The sequence below is a fragment of the Pholis gunnellus genome (genome assembly GCF_910591455.1).
Source record: "Pholis gunnellus genome assembly, chromosome: 2".
Lineage (NCBI taxonomy): Eukaryota > Metazoa > Chordata > Actinopteri > Perciformes > Pholidae > Pholis > Pholis gunnellus.
The window spans coordinates 18,506,272-18,528,672 of record NC_136536.1 but is presented as its reverse complement, the minus strand read 5'-3'; the positions used below and the strand labels follow the sequence as shown (position 1 = coordinate 18,528,672).

Here is a 22,401-nt window from a genome sequence, read left to right as displayed (position 1 = left end):
GTCGGTGGGACAGTTCGCCACCTTGGTCTAGAGTCTGAAATATCTGAACAAATGCTGGATCGATTGCCATGACATTTGGTACAGACATTCATAGTCTCCAGAGGATGAATTATGATGGCATTGGCGATACCTTGACCTTTACCTTTTCCTCCAGCTCCTTCATCAGGTCAACATTTTTCTTTGTCCATTACTTTAGTTTTCAATCAAATACCTTAAAGATCATGGCATTCCCATCAGCCTGTTACCGAATGTTAGCATGCTAGCACGTTAAACTAAGATGAGTAAGTGCTGCTTACTTAGTTAACATGTTAGCATGTTCACAATAGCCTCACAAAGCTGCTAGCGTGGTTGTATCACTTGACACAAGCAGAGCTCATCGTTTTTACAACAGAGGACTATGGTCAAACTGGGCAGAAATTGTTCCCAATCAGAATAAATCCTATCTACGTTATTATTAATCCTGCTGGGCCAGTCACACACGTGGTAAAAGTCTGAGGTAGGGGTGTTGCGATATACTGGTATTGACAATAACTGATTATTAAAAGTAAAATATTGAAAAATACCATTTTCTGTCGCGTGTGCGGCCTCTCTTCCTCTACCGCCATCATGGGTCTCATGCACACTCCCGGAAAGGGCTTGTCCCAGTCAGCTCTGCCTTACAGGTGCAGTGTTCCCACTTGGCTGAAGCTCACATCTGATGATGTCAAAGAGCAGATCTTCAAGCCGGCCAAAAAAGGCCTGACCCCCTCTCAGATCGGTGTGATTCTGAGGGACTCCCATGGTGTGGCCCAAGTACGTTTCGTCACTGGCAACAAGATCCTGAGGATCCTTAAGTCCAAGGGTCTGGCCCCGGACCTGCCCGAGGATCTCTACCACCTCATCAAGAAGGCTGTGGCAGTCAGGAAGCATCTGGAGAGAAAAAGAAAGGACAAGGATGCCAAGTTCCGCCTGATTCTCAGTGAGAGCAGGATCCACAGGCTGGCCCGCTATGACAAGACCAAGAGAGTACTGGCCCCCAACTGGAAGTATGAGTCCTCTACAGCTTCTGCTCTGGTGGCATAATCGCTACACTTTTTTTGATTAATAAAAAGATTTAAATTGAAAAAAAAAAAGTATTGATACCATGTTAATAATACACATGATAATATCCCTCACTACACTGCTATATTGAATGTAATGCATTGGCCAAAAAATAAACTAAATGCACAATAAACGAAAGATGAATTTGACTGACAGCATTATTATATTTTTTCAAATTTTCTATAGATATCACAATAATATCATCATTGTGAATTATTTTGGCCATGATGATCACGTAGTGATTACAGCCCTACTCTGACGACAGCCGCGGGGCATTAGGGCATACATGTAGCTGGGAACAATTACAAAGCAAAGCTTGTTCAACATTTCGACACCAATCTTGCACCTCATGAAAATGGTGAAGCAGTCATTCAAACCACAAATTGCTATAGCAAAAAAAACCAAGAGAGGTCTGGCAGTGTCAGTGATGATTTGACGGCAATCCACACCCACAGTTGCCTCCAGATGTGTATTCCTGTGACAAAATGATAGATTCACAACAACTAGATGTTACAGGCGCGGTGACTCAGAATTGATTTATATTTATTGGCTTTTTCCGTTCCCTCCAAGGGACTGAATAATAACCTACTGCATGGTTGGAATATGCACCAAACAACACTTCATCATAGGAAATAAGCAGTCAGGAGGAGACGCTTTTGGCATTTGTCACACAGAGTGACTCATTTACCCATATGACTTGTTTCCTCATTGCTCAGACGACCAGAAAGTCTCTTTTTCACCATTTTGCTCATAAAAGTGCTCTTTTGGTGTAATGAGAGTTGTGTGCACTTCACCACAGTATCCCTTTCAGTGTAGTTATCATGCTGGATGAAAGTGTCAGCTCATGCTTAAGATTTAATTTTACAGCTAACTGCCTCTGACGTTTTTCTGTGAATCTCAAACTAATTCCAGTGAACATTTAAGGACTTGGGTCCAGGAAATGGGCTGAATTTTTCCACAGACGTCTCTATTTGATGATGTCCTTTCCTCTGACTTGTAATCAATCTTCTGATTGAGCGTTCTTGATACATTTTCTCTTACACCAGCCCCGTCAACCTTTCAAAAAGTCATTGAAATTTCTTTTGAAAACCCACAATTTACCCCATGACACAATAATAATAAAATGTAATTATCTTAAAATATAAATGCTGAAGATTTTCGTGATTTTGGAAACCCCTGTGGTACACTGTCCTAGTGCTTACACCACGTAAATGTTCATGACACAGATCCCTGAGTGAAATTTTACCACCGATACTTTGTGTGACGAAAGCAAGTCACGCTGAAATGTTAACCTGTTGCATTTAAAACAAAAAAGATTGCTTTGGAGTTCAGAGTGGGGTCGCTTCTTTTTGCGTTATAACCCTTTGTCTGCAGTTTGAGGGAAACGTTCTGGTGTCACCAGTTAATGAGTAGCATGTGAATGCAGCACTAGTCCTGGTCTCGGTGAGGTTAATCTGTCTCATTTGGGGGGGGGGGGGGGGGGGGGGGGCAGGTTAATCTCAGGTTCATCTCCCCTGAATGGGGATACATTTAATATTTTCAATTTTCAGGAATATGATTTATGGGCCCTCACTGTCATTTAGGTTGCAAATGTGCAACATGCAGGGTCCAGCTTTCATTATGGAAAAAACACTCTGTTTGAAGACACGTGCTTTCAATTTGCTTTGTATGCCTCATTTTCCTAAATGTTGCCTTTCTTGTGGCAGTTACTTGTCAGTGATCTCTCATGAAGGTCATGGTGGTTATTGGGTGTTCTATTGGGGAGCTCTGGAAGCCATTGGCTTATTTCAGAGGTCTTAGGTAAATGTCTCAAGCTTTGAGGTTTGGCACAAAAGGAGAGGGAACAAATGGGATAAAACAGCCAAATCACCACCGAGACAGAGGGAACAGCTGGCCTGGATGGATGGGGCTGATTAGAAATGTTACAGGATCTTTAGATGTGGTGACAGTGTAGTCTCGAATCGTCTCTCCTCCTGTGTACCAGTGTTTGTCATTTCTGGCCACACTCAAGGGTTTAAATAGCCACAGATGCTGGCCCGACTTCCATTGTGGAGGGAAACAGGCGAAACCGAGGTCTTCTCATTATTTAAACCACCTCTCCAGTTTGTTCACCATCAATTTCAATAATTACAAACACATTTCTTAAATTCATTAATGGTTTATGAGGCAAAACAAGAAGCAGTTTTTCAGCTAACTCGAACAGACATTTGCCCTGATTGTCCTTTTGCAAACAGGAAACTTATTTTAATGAGGACTGGAAGTAATAAGACACTTGTAAGATGATACTGTGAGCATGATGTCACAAGAAGGGATAACAAGAACACCATTATGATTCCTAAAATAAAAAATTCTGAGAAATTGTTTGCTGCTAACAGAAATAATGTACGAGTCGTTCTATGCAGCTTTTGCTTTAAATTTAAATTCTGTTATCAGTGCATTTTTATTTTGAATGGTCATCATACATCCTAAAAATCATGTACCCGATCACTAAGCATTGGAGTTGAGCACAAGACTGCTATGTGTAGTGATATACCATATCATTAGTGAAACAATTAGTTGTCTGAGAAAGTGCTATACAGTATGCAATCAACACGTTGCTCTCTTGGTTTTACTACAAATTTACTACAAATGCAAAATGACTGTTGGTGGCCAGTAACTGCATATCACATAAGCACAAAGCAGGACACGCTGATTCTTGGGTATTATGACATGCTTTAAAAGCTTTACAAAAGATACAGCTTCTACTCAAATTGTGCTATATATCCTAAAGAGACACAGACTATCTCATCACGATCGACAAGCATTCATATTTCATTTTTTGTTTGAGAAAATGAATGTGTTGATTGTTTACTGCCCTCACCGGGAGGTCAGAGGTCAGACCATCAGGACGCTCTGCTTCGATACATTTTTTATTTTGAAATCACCAATATACTACTTCTGATCTTGAGGAAGGAATTTCCTGAGGGTTTGTGGTGTTTGTCTCCATCTGTAGGAGAACGGAAATACGTGCAGGATGAAGCGTGATGGTATGGATAGAGATAAACTCACAGCTACAACATACGGGAGTTAAATGTTGCTCAGCTTCACTGCTCCGGGAAAATTTTGGTCTTTTTTTACATACGAATTAACAACAATTTATTTATTTGACTTATTTCAATAAATATTTTAATCCGTGACATATACTGCTGTGTCAATCGAACAGCGCTGTCATCATTAACATCCAAAGAAGAAGATTGTATCTCTATTAGATTATCATTATTTTGATTGAAACGCTTTTATTTTTGCAAGGCGGAACTCTTCTGTTGAGATTCGTGGGGAAGGATTTTCTTATCGGACTCGGTTGTTACTTACATTTTTTGAACAGGAACTACACTGGTGAGTGTTTTCTTCATTAAATTAAGCTATGCAGTACTATTGTCTAGCTTTATCAATAGATAAGTAAATAAAATGTACATTCAATGACCATTTGTCGTGTAACAGTGCGAGACAATAAAAGACGAGCTGTGAAAGCATTGTGATTTAAAGGCCTGGACAGCTAACGTTAGCCGTGCTGCGCTAACGTCATTCAACAACATTACGTTAACAGCGAGCTAGCTGTGAGGCTAATGACTCGAGGACATCAACTTCCTCAACGTTGTCAGGCAGTTATTTGTGTCTTCATCATTTCTTTGTTCCTGTCTGTCTGTTATTCAACGTAGTAATTGTCCATTGACGTCTGATCAACCTCCACAGGCGTTGTTTGCTTAAAGTCACGAGAATGCTATGCAAGCTAGCACTAACACTAAGTTAGTTAAGTGTACTAGCTAATGCTAAGCAACCTAATATTACGTCATTTCACATTGAACCACATAGTGGGCCCAAATAACAGCTGCTGTTATGAATAAATACTCTTGGCCACGATTTAAATAATAGGATACAAAGGTGTATGATGATTACCGTCTTCACATAAACACAGCAAAGGCTGGGGTTAAGATATCTAGATAGCTTCCAGATATCTCTGGATGTCTGGCAGGATAAACCAGTGGCATGTCAAATCTTGCACTGCGGCATTTAAATGTTCAATCTGTTTAGCTCCCAGTCCTCACCTCAGTCCCTCCTCTGAATGTGTATTTATTATATTTAACACTTCCATTGCTACATGCAGGAGACCAAGAGACTTTGAATATAATTATGCGTCTGTAAGCAGAGGGGCTGGGAAGGCTTTATGATTAAACTGAGAGGTAATTAATGTCAACCATCATGTGGTAGCACTCCCTTTTTACATCTCTGATTGCATTTTCAGACCATAGTTTGCTATGTTGAAAATCAGAATCAGAAAATCAAAATGTGTCCGTACCATTTGAAGAATGAAAACTGTTCTGATCGGACTATATTTTATTTTGGTAAAGTCCTTATGTTAACACCTAAGCATCCTATTCCCCAATCAAAGGTATAAAAAAAAAAACATTGTATCGGTATTAAAATATGATATCGACACTGGTTAGTAATAATAATACCTATCCACAGCAAGTCATAATACATGATAGAACCCTGTAATTGAATCATAAATTAAATATGAATTTTAAAAAGTCTCTAACATCCTTTCTTTCTTCTTCAGCAGGTGGAGGGATGAGTCTCTCCCCTGTGATTGGCACAGAAGTGCCAGAAACAGCTAACGGGGTTGTGCCACCCGTCTCTTCAGTGAACCGCCCTTACGCTCCGGTCTCTGTGAAATGTGGGGGGAGCAGAGTGCCCTGTCCTGGGGCGGCATCGGAGGATAGAGCCCTTGGACACAGAGAGAACCACGTAGATGGGGAAAACAGAATTTACGATGGCGACGGCCACTTGGACACAGAGGCGTACAATAACGGGAGAACATCTACTAGTTTATCGCTGCGCACCTCTCGTGTGACAGGTGCCTCACTCCCCGCTGCCTCCTGCACGGGAGACTCTGAAGAGTGGGAATCGGGCTCCAAAGACACAGACATTCACGAGGCCTCTAACAATGTTGAGCCTGCTGATGCAGCTCTGTTGTGGGACCCAGCGCAGCAAGCACACTCCAAAGAGTCATCTCGGCGAGGAGGCCCTGCCGCTACAGGCAGACAGCAGACGGAGACAGAGACTTTAGACGGAGACACTGACAGTCGAGACGAGGAGGAAGATGGAGAGAAGGAGAAACAGGATGAGGAGGACGATGAGAAAAATGAAAAAAAGTGGATTAATCAGCGTGCAGGAGGGAGAACAGAGGTGGCGGTGAGTGGGCTGTAGGATTATATTCATCTTTATTTGATTATGTGTGATTATGCTTTTAAATAGACTCAACGCTGAGACTTCAGTGTGCTTCAAATGAACTACAACCAAACTTTTTCCAAATGGCCAAATTTGAGTGTGAGACGAGAAGTTAATCAATTAGGAGAGCGAGCCAATGAACAGGAAGACAAGTGTGTAGCTCTTGGGCTGGTTTCATAATGATTTTTGCCAGCGTGATTTTGATAAGCAGTAATTTAACTTCTCTTATTCACTTCCTCTTTTCTCCATTCTCTGTTCACTGCCTCACCCTTCTTTTTTTTTTAGTCTTCACGACACTACTCCTCCTCAGCCCCCGGTCCCAGCACCTCATCCTCTTCCTCTCCTCCACCTCCTCTTCTTCCCTCAGACGATATCCCCTGCCCTCCCCACGTCATGGCCCAGGTCTGGGTACGCAACGTCCGGGGGATGCAGGACAGCAAGAGCCTGGATGAAATCAGCCAAGCTTGTGGAGGTAGATATCCGTCCAACAGGTTTGATTTCATGTTCACTGCAGTTTGGCTCGTTCCCGATCTCTTCACTTGTATGTACGCATAAAGCTTGTTTGTCACTTGTATGTACGCAATAAACGAGCAGAGATATAGTGGAAATTGTGACGACATTAAGTAGGGCTTCCGTCTCTTGATGAGTCAGTAATTACTGGGAATACTTTATAACTTTATTCAGCTGATTTTGGTGGATTCTCCACAGGTGGTTCGGGGGCCCGGCTAGGGGGCAGAGGTGGCCAGTCAGAGGGCCGGAGGGCCACAATCTCCTCAGCTCTGGAGCTAGATGGGACAGTCAGCCAGGAGGGTGACCTGACTCACTTCATCACCAAGAACCTGGAGCAGAAAATCAAAATGAGCTCCAAGCCCAGTCTGGACTGCAGTGACTGTGAGTATGGAGCCGAAGCAACCGTCACAAGATTCTTATCAAACTGATAAAGGGAATTCTCCTCATTATTGTAATTCATAACCCAGTTCCACTTCAAGGAGCAGTATAAAACATTCAGAGCATTAATAGAGCAGCAAACCACTATAATCTATGTAACGATATAGTAGAGTAATGTCCGCCTGAGCAGACAATCTGAGCTGTTGACATGGCCAGGCCGCGTGCTTTTAGTGTACGTTCATGCATGTGTGTGCGCACCACTGGCTAGCTCACTGCTCTCATACGGCGGTTACAGCTGATTTGTAAGCATCAGAGAAAGTGTGACTATATTTCATATACAGTATGTCTGTGTTTATCTATCTATCTATCAGAAGAAACGTGTGCATACAGTGTATGTTCACATGTAGAGGCAACCCAGTGGCCCGACATTTTTTTTTGCATTGTATGCTTCTGGGAGATACATTGAATTTTGACGTTTCTGAACCAAAAACATGTTTCATAAATACGTTTCGTCATCGGTCTTGTATGAGATAGACCTTTCTCGAAAGTCCTGTGTTTATTTGACCCATCCACCACCCCCCCTCCCCCACTACCTTGTCACACTTGTTTTCATATCTAGCTTTCAATCGTCACTTGCTCCGCCCGAATTCAGCGTACTTCTTGGTTCGAGTCCAATGCCAACAGTTTTTCCTGCCGACTGGGCTGATAGAGGAAGTGCGTAGTGCAGGTTACTTTCATAACTGCGACGTGTGTGAGGGTCAGGAGGCCCTAACAGAGGATGTGTTTGTGTTTTCCTCTGCACAGAGAGGTGTCAGAAATTGCATTTCAGCAGGTTAATAACATTTTTACGAGCAGCGGTGCTGGTGCTGGATGTCTGACTTGAAGTCAGATTCACGGCCAGCTTTTCCCCCGCACAGGCTAACAGGCGCAGTCAGCCCCCGCTCATCATTTATGCATCACTCTGGTCATGTCTAAACCATAATAAGTAATGGAGAATCGATGCACTGTCTTAAGCAAATGAATTGCTGTATCTGATGTCTTATGATGGCGGTTTACATGAAGCTGTGTTATGTTACCTTGTTCTGGGCAAATTGTACTTATTTAGTGATTTGAGACTGATATGTCTCATTTTGTAGCAATCCATCCTATTTCTGTTTTTTTTTTTTCATTTAACAGCTGATATTCTTGATCATACAGTGCAGGGTTTCCTATTAATTACCTGGACTGGCAGGCTTTATTTTGCTCCAACCGTGGCTCATGGTAGCATGCGGAAGCTCCTAAAACATGACTACGTATAACGTGTGTAATTGTGGTACAACTACAAGTCAAGTTTAGCATTTATGCGTCAGTTAATTATTTGATGTGCTGGCTGATGAAATTCAAGAAAAATGACTGTGAAAGTGTTAAGACTGAGATGTGTCTATTCTACAAAGCGTTCCGCTGTCAACTCGGGACAGCTTTGTTTGAAGAATAGTGAAGAAAAGTGTTGACATTGCAGAAACTGCACAGGTGCAATACTCCCGTCTTTATCAGTCAATATCTTAAGGTTTCTTGTTCAGAGAGAGAAGTCGGCTTGTTGGTTAGACTGGTTGAAAAATGTAATTATGACCGTTGTGAAATGGGGTTTCGTGGTGAGAGTGTGAACTTAATGCAACCAATAATTTCAACACTAGTAAATAGTGAATATAGGACACACATGGCATGTAAACACCTTTTTGCTATCTGCAAAAGCATCACAATGTTGCAACGTGTTCAATAGCTATCAGACGGGTCGTCACGCCATGTTTGTACATTGTGACGGTCATTTTTCAATGCAGCTGGTTGTCCTGTGTACAATTGGTGAGAGAGACATTCTCTCAGGTTTGAATCCCAGCCAGCTTTATCATTTTTCGATTTCTCTCGAGTACAATGTGACGGACACTCGCTCTGTCCTTTTCCTTACTTGTAAATCAGCCTCGCCGCGTGTTTTAACGAGCAGCAGAGACTCAACCCCACAGAGATTGAAACGGATAGTTTTCCAAATGGTCACTCAGAAATGAAATCATCTCTATAACATCGGCAGGTTGACAAAGTCAAGCCTGTCCATTAGCGGCCGTCTGTCTTGTCAAATCTTCCAGGAAAAAGAGGCGTGAACCGCTGCCCTTCACCCGGAGGGAAAAACCCATCTGTATTCGAGTGTCTGCTGAACTGGCCACTCAATTTAAACACGGGAACACAGTCGATACGCCCTCGGTGGCAGCTCATTCCCTCTACCTGCTGATTCAATTAGGATAGATGACTCAGACTTCGTTTAGACTGGAGGGATTTATAACTGAGGTCCTGCTGCAGCCTGACAGGAATCAATTTCAGAGATGGAAACCTGCTCATTTGTTTTACTTCACGATTCAGAGCGTACGTGTTCTTTTAATTATGTGCCGCGATGTGTCTGAATCTGTGCTGGCAGTCTTTTTGTAAGAGCGACTGTTCCGTCAAATGACAATAATTCTTCAGTTGCTCTTGCGTGTAATTTGTGTGATGTTTTGTCTTATTTTTCGCTTGGGAAACGATTTCCTTCAGGTCGTCGTTATTAGCTTGTGCGTTATTAGTTTGCATCACTCGCTGCCTTTCTCTGACTGCGTGTTTGTCCTGAAAGAAAAGTAATATAAAAAATGTTTACAATCAATGAATCATTTATTAAGCAAAAATGTTAACATTAGCTGGCTCCAGCTTCTCAAATGGGAGGATCTTTTTTATTCGATTATACTATTTATCGAAAAATCAAATGAACACAAGCATTAGTTACAGCCCTACTTGTGTATATTATTCATCACATTTCATAATTCTTTCTTACCAGCGGACTGCTCGGGTCCCATCTACCGCAGCCGGGGTTTGTCACGTAGACCAGCAGACATCCCGCCCATTGATCCAGCCGTCCTATTGGACCTTCAGAGACACACCCAGGAAGTGGCGCACAGTGTGGAGATGATGATGCGGAGCCTCAACGGAACAATCCAGAATGTGAGTCTGACACTCTGTCCGTTCATGGTGCATAGTGTGTTTAGCTCCGTCATTCTGTTTCATGCTCTGGTATCGCCTCTCACACTCACATACTGTATGTTTCTCATATCTGTTTTTGTCATTGATTGGTCTCTCTTTTCCATGATTCTTCCAGATGACAGCTCTGAGTGTGGGCTACATCCAGACCTACAGAGACTCAGTTGACAGCTTGGGAGAGTCTGTGGATATGAGTATAAAGGTGACAGTGTGTGTGTGTGTGTGTGTGTGTGTGTGTGTGTGTGTGTGTGTGTGTGTGTGTGTGTGTCTGTATCTTTGTGTGTGTGTGTGTGTGTGTGTGTGTGTGTGTGTGTGTGTGTGTGTGTGTGTGTGTGTTACTTTGACAGAAACATGTTCTCTGGGAGTTGTTGTAATTCTGGGAAATGTAGGAAATTATAAGTTAAGGGTCCACCAGAATGTGAATTGCAAATGTTCACTACAAAAGGAGTTATAGATTGATGATAGCTGAGTTTTTTTCTTTCACCAAATTTGAATTGTGCTGTCTTTTCTACACCCTCTTGGACACGTACAGTATATTACCTTCATTTGTTGGATAACCTGTCAAAATAATCAATGTCATTTAAGAGGAGCAATGTAGTTTGTTGTCTTGAAACCTGACTGTTAAACTTTGTAGGAAAAAAAAGCATTTTTCAGTGACAAAAGCAAATCAGCTTTGTTATAAAAAGAAGCGACAGTGTGCAGCGCTATCATAGTTTTTATTCTTTTCACGTTCCCCTCATTTTCTCCACTTCTGATTCGGCTGAGGTTTGTATTAAAGCATCAGCTTTTTCATTGGCTGTCTTGTGTTTTTTGCTCCCACAGGGCATGTACACACTGATGGCTCGCTGCGAGGAGTTGGATCGTTCCATGCAGCCCATACACACCCTGGCGGCCCAGATCCGTGACATCAAACGCACCCTCGACGCTCTGGAGGCGATCTGCAAGTAGGCCCCCCCCCCACCTGTCCGATATGAATACACGCCTCCCAGCTGCAAAGATCCGACATCAAGCACATCCTGAACGAGGCTGTCTGCAAGTAAACCCACCTTTCTGCAGGTAGCGCACACACACTGCAGCCAAGATTAAGTGCACCTCTGGATTCCAGGAACCATTGCTACTAGGCATGCTGGAGGATTGGCTGTCATAGTCCCGCCGCTTGTTCATAATTTGAAGATGATGTTTGTTTTGTGAGATTCCAAATGAATTTGCGATTGATTTGCTCTCGGGGTCGAGCTTTCTCTTATCTTCTTTTTTGTTTTTTTAAAGCCTCTAATGAAGTTGTCGTGAAACGAAATCTCAGAAATGAACCCGTTTTGGAGACACTCGGTCAAGTGCCCTGAACACACACACACACACACACACACACATGTGCGCACACACACACACACACACACACATGTGCGCACACACACACATACAAACAGATCCTTGAAGATGTGTTTACAGCGTGAGGAGGAATATTGTGTCACTATCCGTCCAGCCCGCTTTGTTCAGATTGCACTAACCTTTCCTCTCCACATGGGGGCGATGTTTCTCTCTCTGTGTGTCTCTTCGCTGATGGAGAGGCCAGTATGAACTGCTCAGAAGACAGTGACTTTTGCACAGGAACAGAATACTTTTTAATCTTATGCAACAAAGATCCGATTCTTTTCACTGCAGGCTTAATGAGGGGAGGGGAGCATCATTTCTCATGTCTCTCTGTCTGTCTGTCTGTCTGTCTGTCTGTCTTATTTTAATGTTTATTTATTAAGTGTTCTCAGCATGCTTGCTTATTCGACTACACTGCTACTCGGTGTCACTGGGAACTAACCAGTACAGCCAGAGTTTTGTCCCACTGAACGGTCCCTCTGGAGCATTTGGAGTTTGAGCTCAAGTGCTGCTTGAGGGTAGTTGCCCAAGGTAATGAAAGTGTTTCACTTTTTCTACTCAGATTATGTCATGTTGTTTATCAATTAAAAACTTGCAAACTTTATAAATCACAGGTCTGCTTCTGTAATTTAAAGCCACCCCCTGCCAGGTGTCCTACAACCTCACTTTCCTCCTCCTTTAGTGCAATCCAAGATGTTTTCGTGCATATCACAACATTCCCGATGGCATTGCATATTTTAAAGGCTTTGTACTTATTTGACTTTTAAATGTCATCAAACAGAAGAAACATTTGATACATATTGCCAACCTGAAGACTTTCATGAAATCTGAACCTATTGAAAATGTCATTTAAATTCCAGACATGCAAGTAGCCAACAAACTGCTGAGTGTCATTGGTTCTGTAAATTAAATTCAAACCAGTTATGGTTTGCTTCTGCCCGTACTGACCAATCACGAAGAAGAAGAAGCAGCTACGTTTCTGCGCAGCACGTCCTCGCTTTTGTTTTCTTCAACATTGAAAGGATTGGACAACTTGTTTCAACAAAGAGTCAACGTCACTGGAGTCGGGATTCAGTCTTCGCATGTGAACTAACGTGGACTTGTGTCACATTTAATAGAAGTGAGTATGTATTAATTTACTCAAAGATGAAAGCTACTGAACGAGTGCAGTGTCGCTTGGACTGTTACTTTACCGACCTAAAGCCATTTGCTCTCACGGAGCGTTATACTTGATTTAATGAAGAGACTGTGGTACGTCTGTCATTGCACTGGTGGGTGGCCTTGTAGTAGATCATTGTACTATTACTTTTACATATACCCGTTACTGATGGCAGCAAACATGTCATTTGGTGGATTTTGGGATATTCATCTAACAACTCTTATCAAAGCAATATTGGAAGCAAAGTAGGTACTTATTTTAGCCGTGGTTCTGCATCGTAACCTGTTCATGTTAACCACAAAAAGCTCAGACTGCATTCTTTGTAAAATCTTTGTCTCATTGTCGCTTTCCTCAACCTTGTTGGCAAAGAGCTTCAAAAAGCTTACATTAAAGAATGTAATGATCCTGCTTCCCCTGATTATACTGAAATGTACTCCAACATGTCTGTGGTTGTAAAGATGTTGATGCTCTTTTGCAGATGAAGGTTAATGTCCAGAGAGTGGACATTTGGGAGTCTTAGTAGATTTCCAGGGTGAGAAAGGATCCTTGAAATGGGAAATATGAGAGAAAATGCCCTTGTTCATAATGTAAATGTATGATTAATTCATTTTCTGTTGTACAATCAGATGATGCACCTGTGTAGATATGATCTCTTTCTGTAACTAAAAAAAAACAATTTAGATACCCTTTCGTCTTGAGTGTATATTTTAATGAAAAATAACAAATAAATTTACATGAGCTGCAAGAACAAATGTTTCCATCTTTTTCAAAGTGTACTGCCTCAAGGAGCACTGAATGTATGTGAAAGAAACGGATACAAACAACTCTGTCTTGAGTTAACAGTTACTGCATTTACAACATTCTAACCACATTAAGAGTTAAAAAGGCCTGAACTACATGCTGGGGAGACCAATAGGTGTTTTTCCACTGCAGATATTTTGACTTGTCACAGCGGCATTAATAACGGTAACGACGGCTCTGTTTTGTTGTCACTAAGCTGTGACAGTGAGCCAGCATGCTCAATACCAGGACCCTGAAACGTAAGCAGCTAAATGGGATTCAGCCATCATTCATTTTATTATTCATACTTGTGCTTTTCCCCTCTGTGATATTTGAAAAAGGCCCGTGTTACATGTTGCAGAGTTTTGCCAGAACTGAGGCAGAGGATGCTATAGAGCTGCAGTTCAGCAGATGCGCCTCTTGAAGACGTCAACAATCCACAGCGTGAAACCTGGATGTTTGAAGGCCAACGTTGACACATTCTGTTTTGTCTGAAATTGCATTAAACATGTGACTCTCAAACTGCTGCTTAACAAACTACTAAAAGATTTATGAAAATGACAATCTCTGTCAGGCAGATTAAATGACGGGTTCACTCAATTTACAAAACACACAAAAGGTCTCCCTGACCTTTCTACTATCCAGCACAGCAGATTGTTTCGGTTTCATTTGAAGGATTTAAAATATTAGCCTCTCACCTTTCTGCTGTCACTCCAGCAACTCAAGAGTTTTAATTATTTCGGGTGAACCGGCCTTTTAACCCAGCACGTCTACTTGATGGAAAGAGAAACTCATAATCACCATTTAACACAGGACTTAAATGTATCAACAAAATGTGCAAAGAAAATGAAACCTTGCGCAGGTTTTACAGACAGCTTTGATGTATCGGTGGTGACGGTGTAACGACTGTCTGGCTGATTTTGATCGGACAATAAGTCTATCTTGTATGTCGCATCACTTTTCTCCTGAAAGGTTTAAATTCAGCCTGTATGAACGGGAAAAAAAGTGACATGTTTGTACCACTACTGTCTCTTGGCACATTCAGTGATAGGTTTGAAGTTCCAGCTGTGAACATCGTTTAAACAAAGCAGCACTCCTGCAGCTAGCAGAGAATCAGTGTTTTGCTCAAGGGCACTTTAGAAGGGCTCATGTTGCAGTTATAGCCCGGACTTTCCAGGTGAAGGATGGTTTGTTCTTGTTTTAAGGTTCCAGGCAAAGACTTCCAGCCACCAGCAACAGCAGAACAGTCAGGTTTGGGGCACTCAGTGAATTTGTTCCACCGTCTGTAGTTACTTCCAGTGAAGGCGTTGGGCTTCCGGTTCCAGGTGGACTGCTTCCTCTCAACTCAATCACAGAGGCACCTTTTGTTGTAGAAGCTACAGTAGAAGTTGCTGTAATCCCCAATGCATCTCCAGTATTTTGTTTTACTGTACCCCCAACAGATGCTCCGTCTTTGGGGGACTGCTGGTCTGAGACGTCTCCGTCCACAGTCTTGTACCACTGGCATTGGAAGTCCTTCTTCCAGATCTCGGCTGGGTCAGGTTCTGCTGCTTTGGTGTTAGTCTCCGGCTGAGCCGTGGCTTTTGCTGCCTCTTCCTGGTGGATAGAAAAATAATGTCAAGATTAGCAAACGTTGCTGCTGTGATATTCACAGGGAACAGTGAAGGCTTTATGATATCAGTCTGAAAACTAAAGATTAAAAGAGTACGGCTCAAATTCAGATGGAAATAACAAACTTTTCATAATGTTCTGCAGTCGCAGCAATGTTCACACTTGTGTCTTACATTTGATGACAACTGAATAGTGATGAGTGCTCCCAGAGAACACAATGTTCTTGTGTTCAGTGTTCCAGCATATCTTTCTCTGTTGTGTCTCAGCTCTTGTATCCCCCTCTGCTTTCTTACTGTCTAAAGACAGAAGATCCTCAGGCAACCGGACTCCCTGCTGTTGTCTTGGTTATCTTTATCAGTCGTGACTCAAAATCAGTTGTTCGGCTTCCAGCTCCACACAGAAAGAACATAAGTTGAGAAGTTGTGTCTCTTTTGACAATTGCCTTTCAACATGTGCGCACAGGCTTCAGTGAATCAACTCTTGAGGGTCAGCAAAGGGAGGAAGTCAAAGAGGCAATCAGAGCTTTGTTTTTAGGAGCTTTCATCTTTTGAAGACATTGTAGTAGAATCTTATATCTCACCATCACGTGTGTTTGTTAACCTTTCTACGGGCATGATTTGCTCAAATAGCAAAGTAAGTAAGACACGCTGTACTTTACGCCCGGTTGTTTATTGCAGACAGATATCAATGCTTCGTGTTAACACGCGTATCAACCAACGACAACATCAAGATGCATGACTTTGCACATGGTATCACGTGATTTCATGTGTCACTTCTCAAATGTGTTTTTCGCGACAAAACGTGGTTTGGACCAGACATACTCATCGGGGATTCCTCCTGGTGAAGGATCTTGTAGCGTTTGACTGTCGCCGGTCAGTCATGTAGTGTGGAAAACACAACGACTTCCAGACTCCAAATTACAAGTCAACAAGCTGTGTAGTGAGGACAGTTCGGGGGATGCTGACAACTTTGAGAGTTGTGTCGTGTGAACTTTGCTTCAGGCTGCAGTAGTTCTAGCTTTGTGTAGCTAATTAACTGGAAACTGAACCAGCTTCATCTGTCATAAGTCCATAAGGTCACCAGGAACGGAACAAGTCTGTTTTACATCTGAACAATATGTCTCATGTCATCATCTATTTTTGGCTCATTGTAGGAGTGGGATTCAAGCTTGTGCTTGTGAACAGGATTAATGACATCTGGAGCACAATACATGAACGGAGCTTTATAAATCCAGCACAGATACGTCTTGGAAAGCTGCTTCAAATGACATTCCCTTACCTTTTCCGTCACCTTCTCCACCACTTCGGTCGGCAGTGGGAGGTGGAGGTAGACGGAGCTCTCTGGATTTTGACGGACGCATCGGCCCTTTCCCTGGCACAGAGAGGCTGAGCAGAGTCGAGTTGCAGCGGTTACGTTGACGGAGTAGGGTCCCAGCACCTTGCGGACAAACTCTGCCAGGTCTTGACACTCTCTCTGTGAGTAGACAGGTTTGGGAAGAAAATGTTTGCCAACACAAAAGCCCTCTTTGAAGTTTTCATTAGTGAGATGGAAAAGGTTAAATGGTAAAAATGTGTGTTTATAAACTGAACTCTTGAAATGTAGAAGTGTCTGTGTATAAATGTGCAGACATATTCGTGGGTGGATGCACTTTATGTAAATGAATGGCCGTATACCTCCGTCTTCGTCTCACTCTTCCCCCAGATGACAACTCCAGCTGTTCCCATGGCAGCACTCTCTCCTATGGTGCTAACCAGGTCTGCCTGTTAACAAGACATTATACAAAGAGGGTTTTCTTTTTGTCTTTGTACCCGTCATAGTACGATACATTATAAACACCATTATACTTGTCATATGAGGCCTCTGTTTATTTGAACAAATCCAACACCTGATGATAAAAGTGTGGACCAAATACACCTTTTAGCTTTCTAATTATTCTCTTTTTCATACAATACTGTCAGACTTCAGAAGCAGGAAATAACTGGTGCTTTGATTCAACATGAATCTACTTCTGTCCTCCGTCTCCATTTGTTCTGCTTTATCATTGATGCCTTTGCAAGGCGCTTGGATCAATCACCAGACGTTGACATCTCACCTGTGACAGGAAAGTGTTAGTTGATGCATAGACACTCTTGACCAATGGGAATACAGGAAGATCAGACACAGTCCCAGTCAGAGATGATACTCGTAGTGCTTCTCTGATTTGACTGGACAAGTGAAGCCTGGCTCCAGAGGTCCCACACTATTAAAAAAAAAAAAGGGGGACAGGTTGTACACATTTTTACCTGTAAACCAGCTACATCACATGTATTCATTATTTGCATTATATCAATACTCAGATTGGTTTGTAGTGAAGTGCCTTCTCTGGGCTCACAGAAATGTTGCTATGCACTGGTTTTGACAAGGAGAGGTTTTTTTAAGTTTTTACAAAACCTCTCTGATACAACAGACATTTTTCATTTCATTTATTTTTTGGGTGTTACACTGGGAGTTGTCTTTCTGTAGTTGAACAGACATCATTATCTGCTCATGGGATAAGCTTGAGTAGTTTTCACAACTTTGTGTGACTGGATCTCTCTCTCCTCCCCACTGTGTTGTTGCTGTTTGTATCCTGCCAAGTTGAAGTAATTATGTGAACGTAGGCTGTGAAAAATACATTTTATCTCAGAGTTAAGATTTGGTTTAGTTTACCTGCAATCATGATTGTAATCTGTCTCAATCTCCCCAAAAATTTGAAAAGATACGCAAAAGTACAACACCGTAGTGTTACCCACCTGCAGCTTCTCCAGGGTGAGGAGAGGGTAGAGGGCGGAGCATCGTTTCCATAGCCACAGAAGCTCGTCGTTGAGGGCCATCTCCGTAGCAGGGCACTGGCCGGTGTAGTTGGCCAACATGGTTTGGGCGGGATCGCCATTGTAGCAGCTGGGGTAAGGAGAGACGCCCCATAATGCTTTGGGCCTTAACCTTTTGACCTCCCGTAGAGTTTCCATCATTACTGACTGGGCTGCTGCCTCGAAGTCCACCTGTGACAAGATCAATACATCCTCTCTCAGTCTCTTCCAGACATTTTCTATTTTTCTGGGTTTTTGTGAATAGTGAATATGAAATGCCAAATCATCAAACCTAACCAAAAGCGGTGTGGGATGTATAACCGTATTTACCGTGAGATGATAAAAATGTGTCAACTGTTATTGCAGCTATCAGTTAATCATTTAAATAATTCTGGACAATTTGCAAATCAGTAAGCAGAACAGCTGTATGGCAGTGTTGGCCTGCCATCATTTTGCGGATATTAAAAGGAACAGTTTGACGCTGTAGAAAAACACACTTTTTTGCTTTCTTGTTAAGAGTTAGATGTGAAGATCGATAACCACTCTCATGTCTTTCAATTAGATTTGAAGCTGGAGGCCGCTGGGGACAGTTCTCGTCGATTAGCATTTTTGAGGCTCACTAATTTCTACTCTTCATCTTGTTTGTTTAATCCGTCACCGTCGGTTGCCTGGCAACGTCACGGTGAATAGAAGACTCCCTGTATTTTTTTACGGATTAAACAAATATATACCATGTTAATTAGCTTAACTTTGGTTACCTTTTAGTCTGGATTTGGCTTATAGTGGCCGCTACTTTAGTATAAAATGTTCCAGTCAAACCTCAAATCAACAGCCTCTGTCTACCTTCTTATCACATGATTTCCAATTCGGCTTTATTCACATTTACTCAGGGCTTTTGTTTGCATACTATTCTAATCTTTCCAAACAGACTGAATGTAGTTCACAGAATCAGAGTTAAGTTGTTTTTACCCTTCATTGTAACTTTGTCAGGTCATCACAGCAAGTAATTACATACTGAAACTCTTCTTCCATCTCTTCCTCACTCGCTGCTGTGGTGCTCCATTATCCGCTCCGTCCTCCCTGCGCCCTCTTTAAAATGTGCTCGCATCGTAACACCATAATAAAATATAATTGCTAACATGATAGCAATACCAAATACCAAATGGTGCCATAATGATGTTGTTAGTGTTCAAGGCCCACTGAATATTTACATTAAAGATTTCTTTACTACAGAAGAAACACTTTTGGAAGCATTCCTCCCCATCAGTATCTTGCACTCTCCAACATCTGCCAACCACTTTGAAAGTTTCCTCTCCACTTCCACTCATGATCCCTGATCCATTTTCTTATCAGTTATCACCCTTTCCTCAATCTTTATCTTTTCTTACCTGCGACCACTTTTCCACCTCCTCCGGGGTCCAGTTAGGAAAGAAGTTCTTCAGCAGGTTTCTCGATGCCTCCAGATACATCGCCTGTCTCTCTTGGTTCCTTGACCACTGGGGGACCCACTCTGCCCAGCGCAGCACCCCCAGCCCAAGGTACCTCGGGGCAGGTAAAGCTGCCTCCAAGTCCTGCTGTGTCTTCTGGAGGTGGTTGTCCAGCCGTGTGTGCTGTGGTAGCCCCCCATTGACCGGTGTGTCTTTGTCTATAAAATAAGGGTAGTTCCCCAGCGTGTCCTCATAAAAGACGGCCACACGGCCCTCCCGTTCCATCCCGAAAGATCTAGGATCTGGTCGACCGGAGCAGGAAGAGTCAGGGATGCCCCAGAAGATGATGAAAGGTTGTCCAGACAGGAGAGGGGGGCAAGCTGGCTGCGGTGGACCAGCAATACCCAGGTCAGCAAAGGCAGCAAGCAGAAGAAGGAGGGGCAGTAAAACTGGAGGCTGAACTTGAAGGATAGCTGATGAAAAAGTGTCCCGAGTCTTTAGATTGTGAGGTGTGTGTTTTGGTTCAGGCTTTGGGTCTGGACGGGACCGTGGCTCGGCCCACGCCATTGGAGCATCCACCTCTCAGGCCGTCACCCCTTCAGGCCCTCACAGCCAATCATGTTCCTGTTAAACACAAAGCAGAAGTCAAACCTTCTTCAGTCTGTCGGCTGATATGGTTATGATCAAATAACGAGCAGAAGGCGATGAAGGACAGCAGAATTATTCCTGCATGACTTTATTTTTATCATCACATATATATACTATAAAATTCGACCTCTACATTCAACCCATCCTAAGCATTTAGGAGCAGTCGACTACTTTGAAGCGCCTGGGGAGCAACTTGGGGTTCAGAGTCAGAACCTTCACATAACCGAAGGAGCCGGGGATCATAACGGCAACCCAAAGACGACCCGCTCAACCCCCCTGAGCCACAGCTGCCCCAAAACTCTTAACAATGTAAACAAAGTTAACATTAAGAGATCCGCACATACAAATCACAAAAAAACACATATTCTATCCTGCGTAATTGGGAGATTGTATCTTGACAGACAGACACACAGACGGCCCAGGATTTTGTCTGCTATTGCTTTACCATAATCATGCCTAGAATCTCCAGAAATTTCTTTTGATCTATTTAGCTGCACTCTATTTTGACATTTATGTCTTATTTTAAAGGCTTAAATTGTCCCTGTTCTTATATTCTGTTCTTATATTCTCTAAACTGTTCTTATATTCTCTACCATCCTACATTTCCCCCATTTCAAGTAGGTGTAGTAAACTTTGTGACAGATTATAATATCCTCATGGGCTCGCTCAGTCACACATGTCATGGAGAAAGCTGTTGTATTTAATATTTCATACACTCAGTGATGCAGTCGCTACACACTCAGTTGGGGTCCAGATTTTAAAACGGTTACAGATTTTGTGCAAGGCTGTGCACAAAAGTAAAGAAGGAGAAACGCTGTCCTTACATCTAACGCAGATACACATTGTTTCATACGTTGCCAAAGAAAGAAAAGTTCCTACAGCAACTCATCTATATTCTCCACCTTGATTTTTTTGTTTTCACACTGATCTGCTGAGACACCAGTGACTGCCTTGCAATTTTTCATGTTGCCCAAAACCATAGTGAGACAATGAAGAAATTACCACTTTAATCAGAATTATTTATTTTTTTGCCTCAGACAGCTGAAATACAAAATCTATGCTTGCAGAAAACACAGTACAAAAACATGCACCATACTTAAATTATTAAGTATAAAACTGAGATTTTAAATGTGAATAATGAAAGAATCATGCTCAGCATTTGGCCCATCACACGTGTGATTACAAGACACAAAACCTGAGGAAAAAGGGGATACTGATTAATTTAGAAACTATTATTGTTCTGGATTAATGTACGACATAAAAAATGCTCGGTTGCTGCTGATATTTGCCATTATTCTACCATTTAAAGTCAGTGGCTGGATAGAATAGTTTTGGCTTGACAAGCCCCCATGTGAGGATAGTCCCACGCTTGCGAAGTCAAGTACTCAGAGTGTTGGAAATGTGTCCCCATAAACAATGTGGATTATCTTCTCCATCATGAATTTCAAAGTCTGCGTTTTGGGGAAAAATGTCAGATTAAACACGTCGGCGCCTATCAACCGTGTGATGTTGTTATTGACCAAAACCCTGGTAAAAATAAGCAGATTTAGGATCATCAAACATGAAAGCGGCAGGACAACATGCTGTATTATCCAGGTGTCTTTTTAACATATAACATTATAGGAGAAAAGAAGGTGACAATTTCATCTCTTGTAGCCTCTTGTTAAATCGGAAAAACTTGAAACCGTTTTTTTCCAGGATGCAAGCTTTCTTGCCTGTCTTGTGATGTGGCTTGATATTTTGCTGTCAAATTAAACAATGTAACAGTAGAAGTGTTATATGAAATATAGTTCTGCTAATGCAACAGACGGGCATTGGAGGAATCCCTTCCATATAACAGACAGGTAGTTGTCAATAATGGGCCTGATTAGCGAAACATTTGGCCAACTGTGAGAAATATAGTGTGTTGTTCCACTGAAGGCTCTTGTTCAACAGGCAGCACAAGATATAAGATAATGAGAACTGGAAGCAGCACGAAACATTACTCTTTTTAAATGATATCTGGCAGAGTGGCAGCTTTGCGTAGGCAGTATAATCCAAAAAAAAGTGTGAAAGATAACAACAGCGAGGCATATTTAACCAACGAACAGTGTCCCAATTTGGTGTAAAATCGTATAACCTTGTGCAACATGTATAACTTATCCTGCTGTACGTGTGTCACACACACATAGACACAATCTACTGGTATAAGTTATGAAATTGAGACAACTGACTTTTGGAACTAGTTAACTAAATGTGTGGGCCGTGGATATGAACAGGAACTGTACTGTAATGTTGCCATGGATTCAGTTGGGTACACTGTGTACAACTT

At 42.2% G+C, this 22,401-nt stretch overlaps 3 protein-coding genes across 3 annotated transcripts; 2 read left to right on the top strand and 1 right to left on the bottom strand.

Moving 5' to 3' along the window:
* The first annotated feature begins 604 nt into the window (after window positions 1-604).
* On the top strand, window positions 605-1,081 carry LOC306709537 (small ribosomal subunit protein uS15-like). The gene has a single exon (XM_079177718.1). It carries the CDS (start codon window positions 607-609, stop codon window positions 1,060-1,062), a length of 456 nt encoding a protein of 151 aa, XP_079033844.1. The 5' UTR covers window positions 605-606; the 3' UTR covers window positions 1,063-1,081.
* A 3,334-nt stretch (window positions 1,082-4,415) lies between these two features.
* borcs6 (BLOC-1 related complex subunit 6) lies at window positions 4,416-13,542 on the top strand. The gene is made up of 7 exons (XM_079180313.1): window positions 4,416-4,455; window positions 5,678-6,312; window positions 6,634-6,820; window positions 7,057-7,239; window positions 10,070-10,233; window positions 10,388-10,471; window positions 11,092-13,542. The coding sequence occupies exons 2-7, from the start codon at window positions 5,689-5,691 to the stop codon at window positions 11,215-11,217; spliced, it is 1,368 nt and encodes a 455-aa protein (XP_079036439.1). The 5' UTR covers window positions 4,416-4,455; window positions 5,678-5,688; the 3' UTR covers window positions 11,218-13,542.
* Window positions 13,543-14,776: 1,234 nt separating this feature from the next.
* Window positions 14,777-20,009, bottom strand: LOC306707281 (hyaluronidase-2; the record flags this gene model as incomplete). The annotated part of the gene is made up of 6 exons (XM_079174675.1): window positions 14,777-15,172; window positions 16,466-16,660; window positions 16,861-16,947; window positions 17,280-17,426; window positions 17,959-18,207; window positions 19,404-20,009. 6 exons carry the CDS (start codon window positions 20,007-20,009, stop codon window positions 14,777-14,779), a joined length of 1,680 nt encoding a protein of 559 aa, XP_079030801.1.
* Window positions 20,010-22,401: the final 2,392 nt, after the last annotated feature.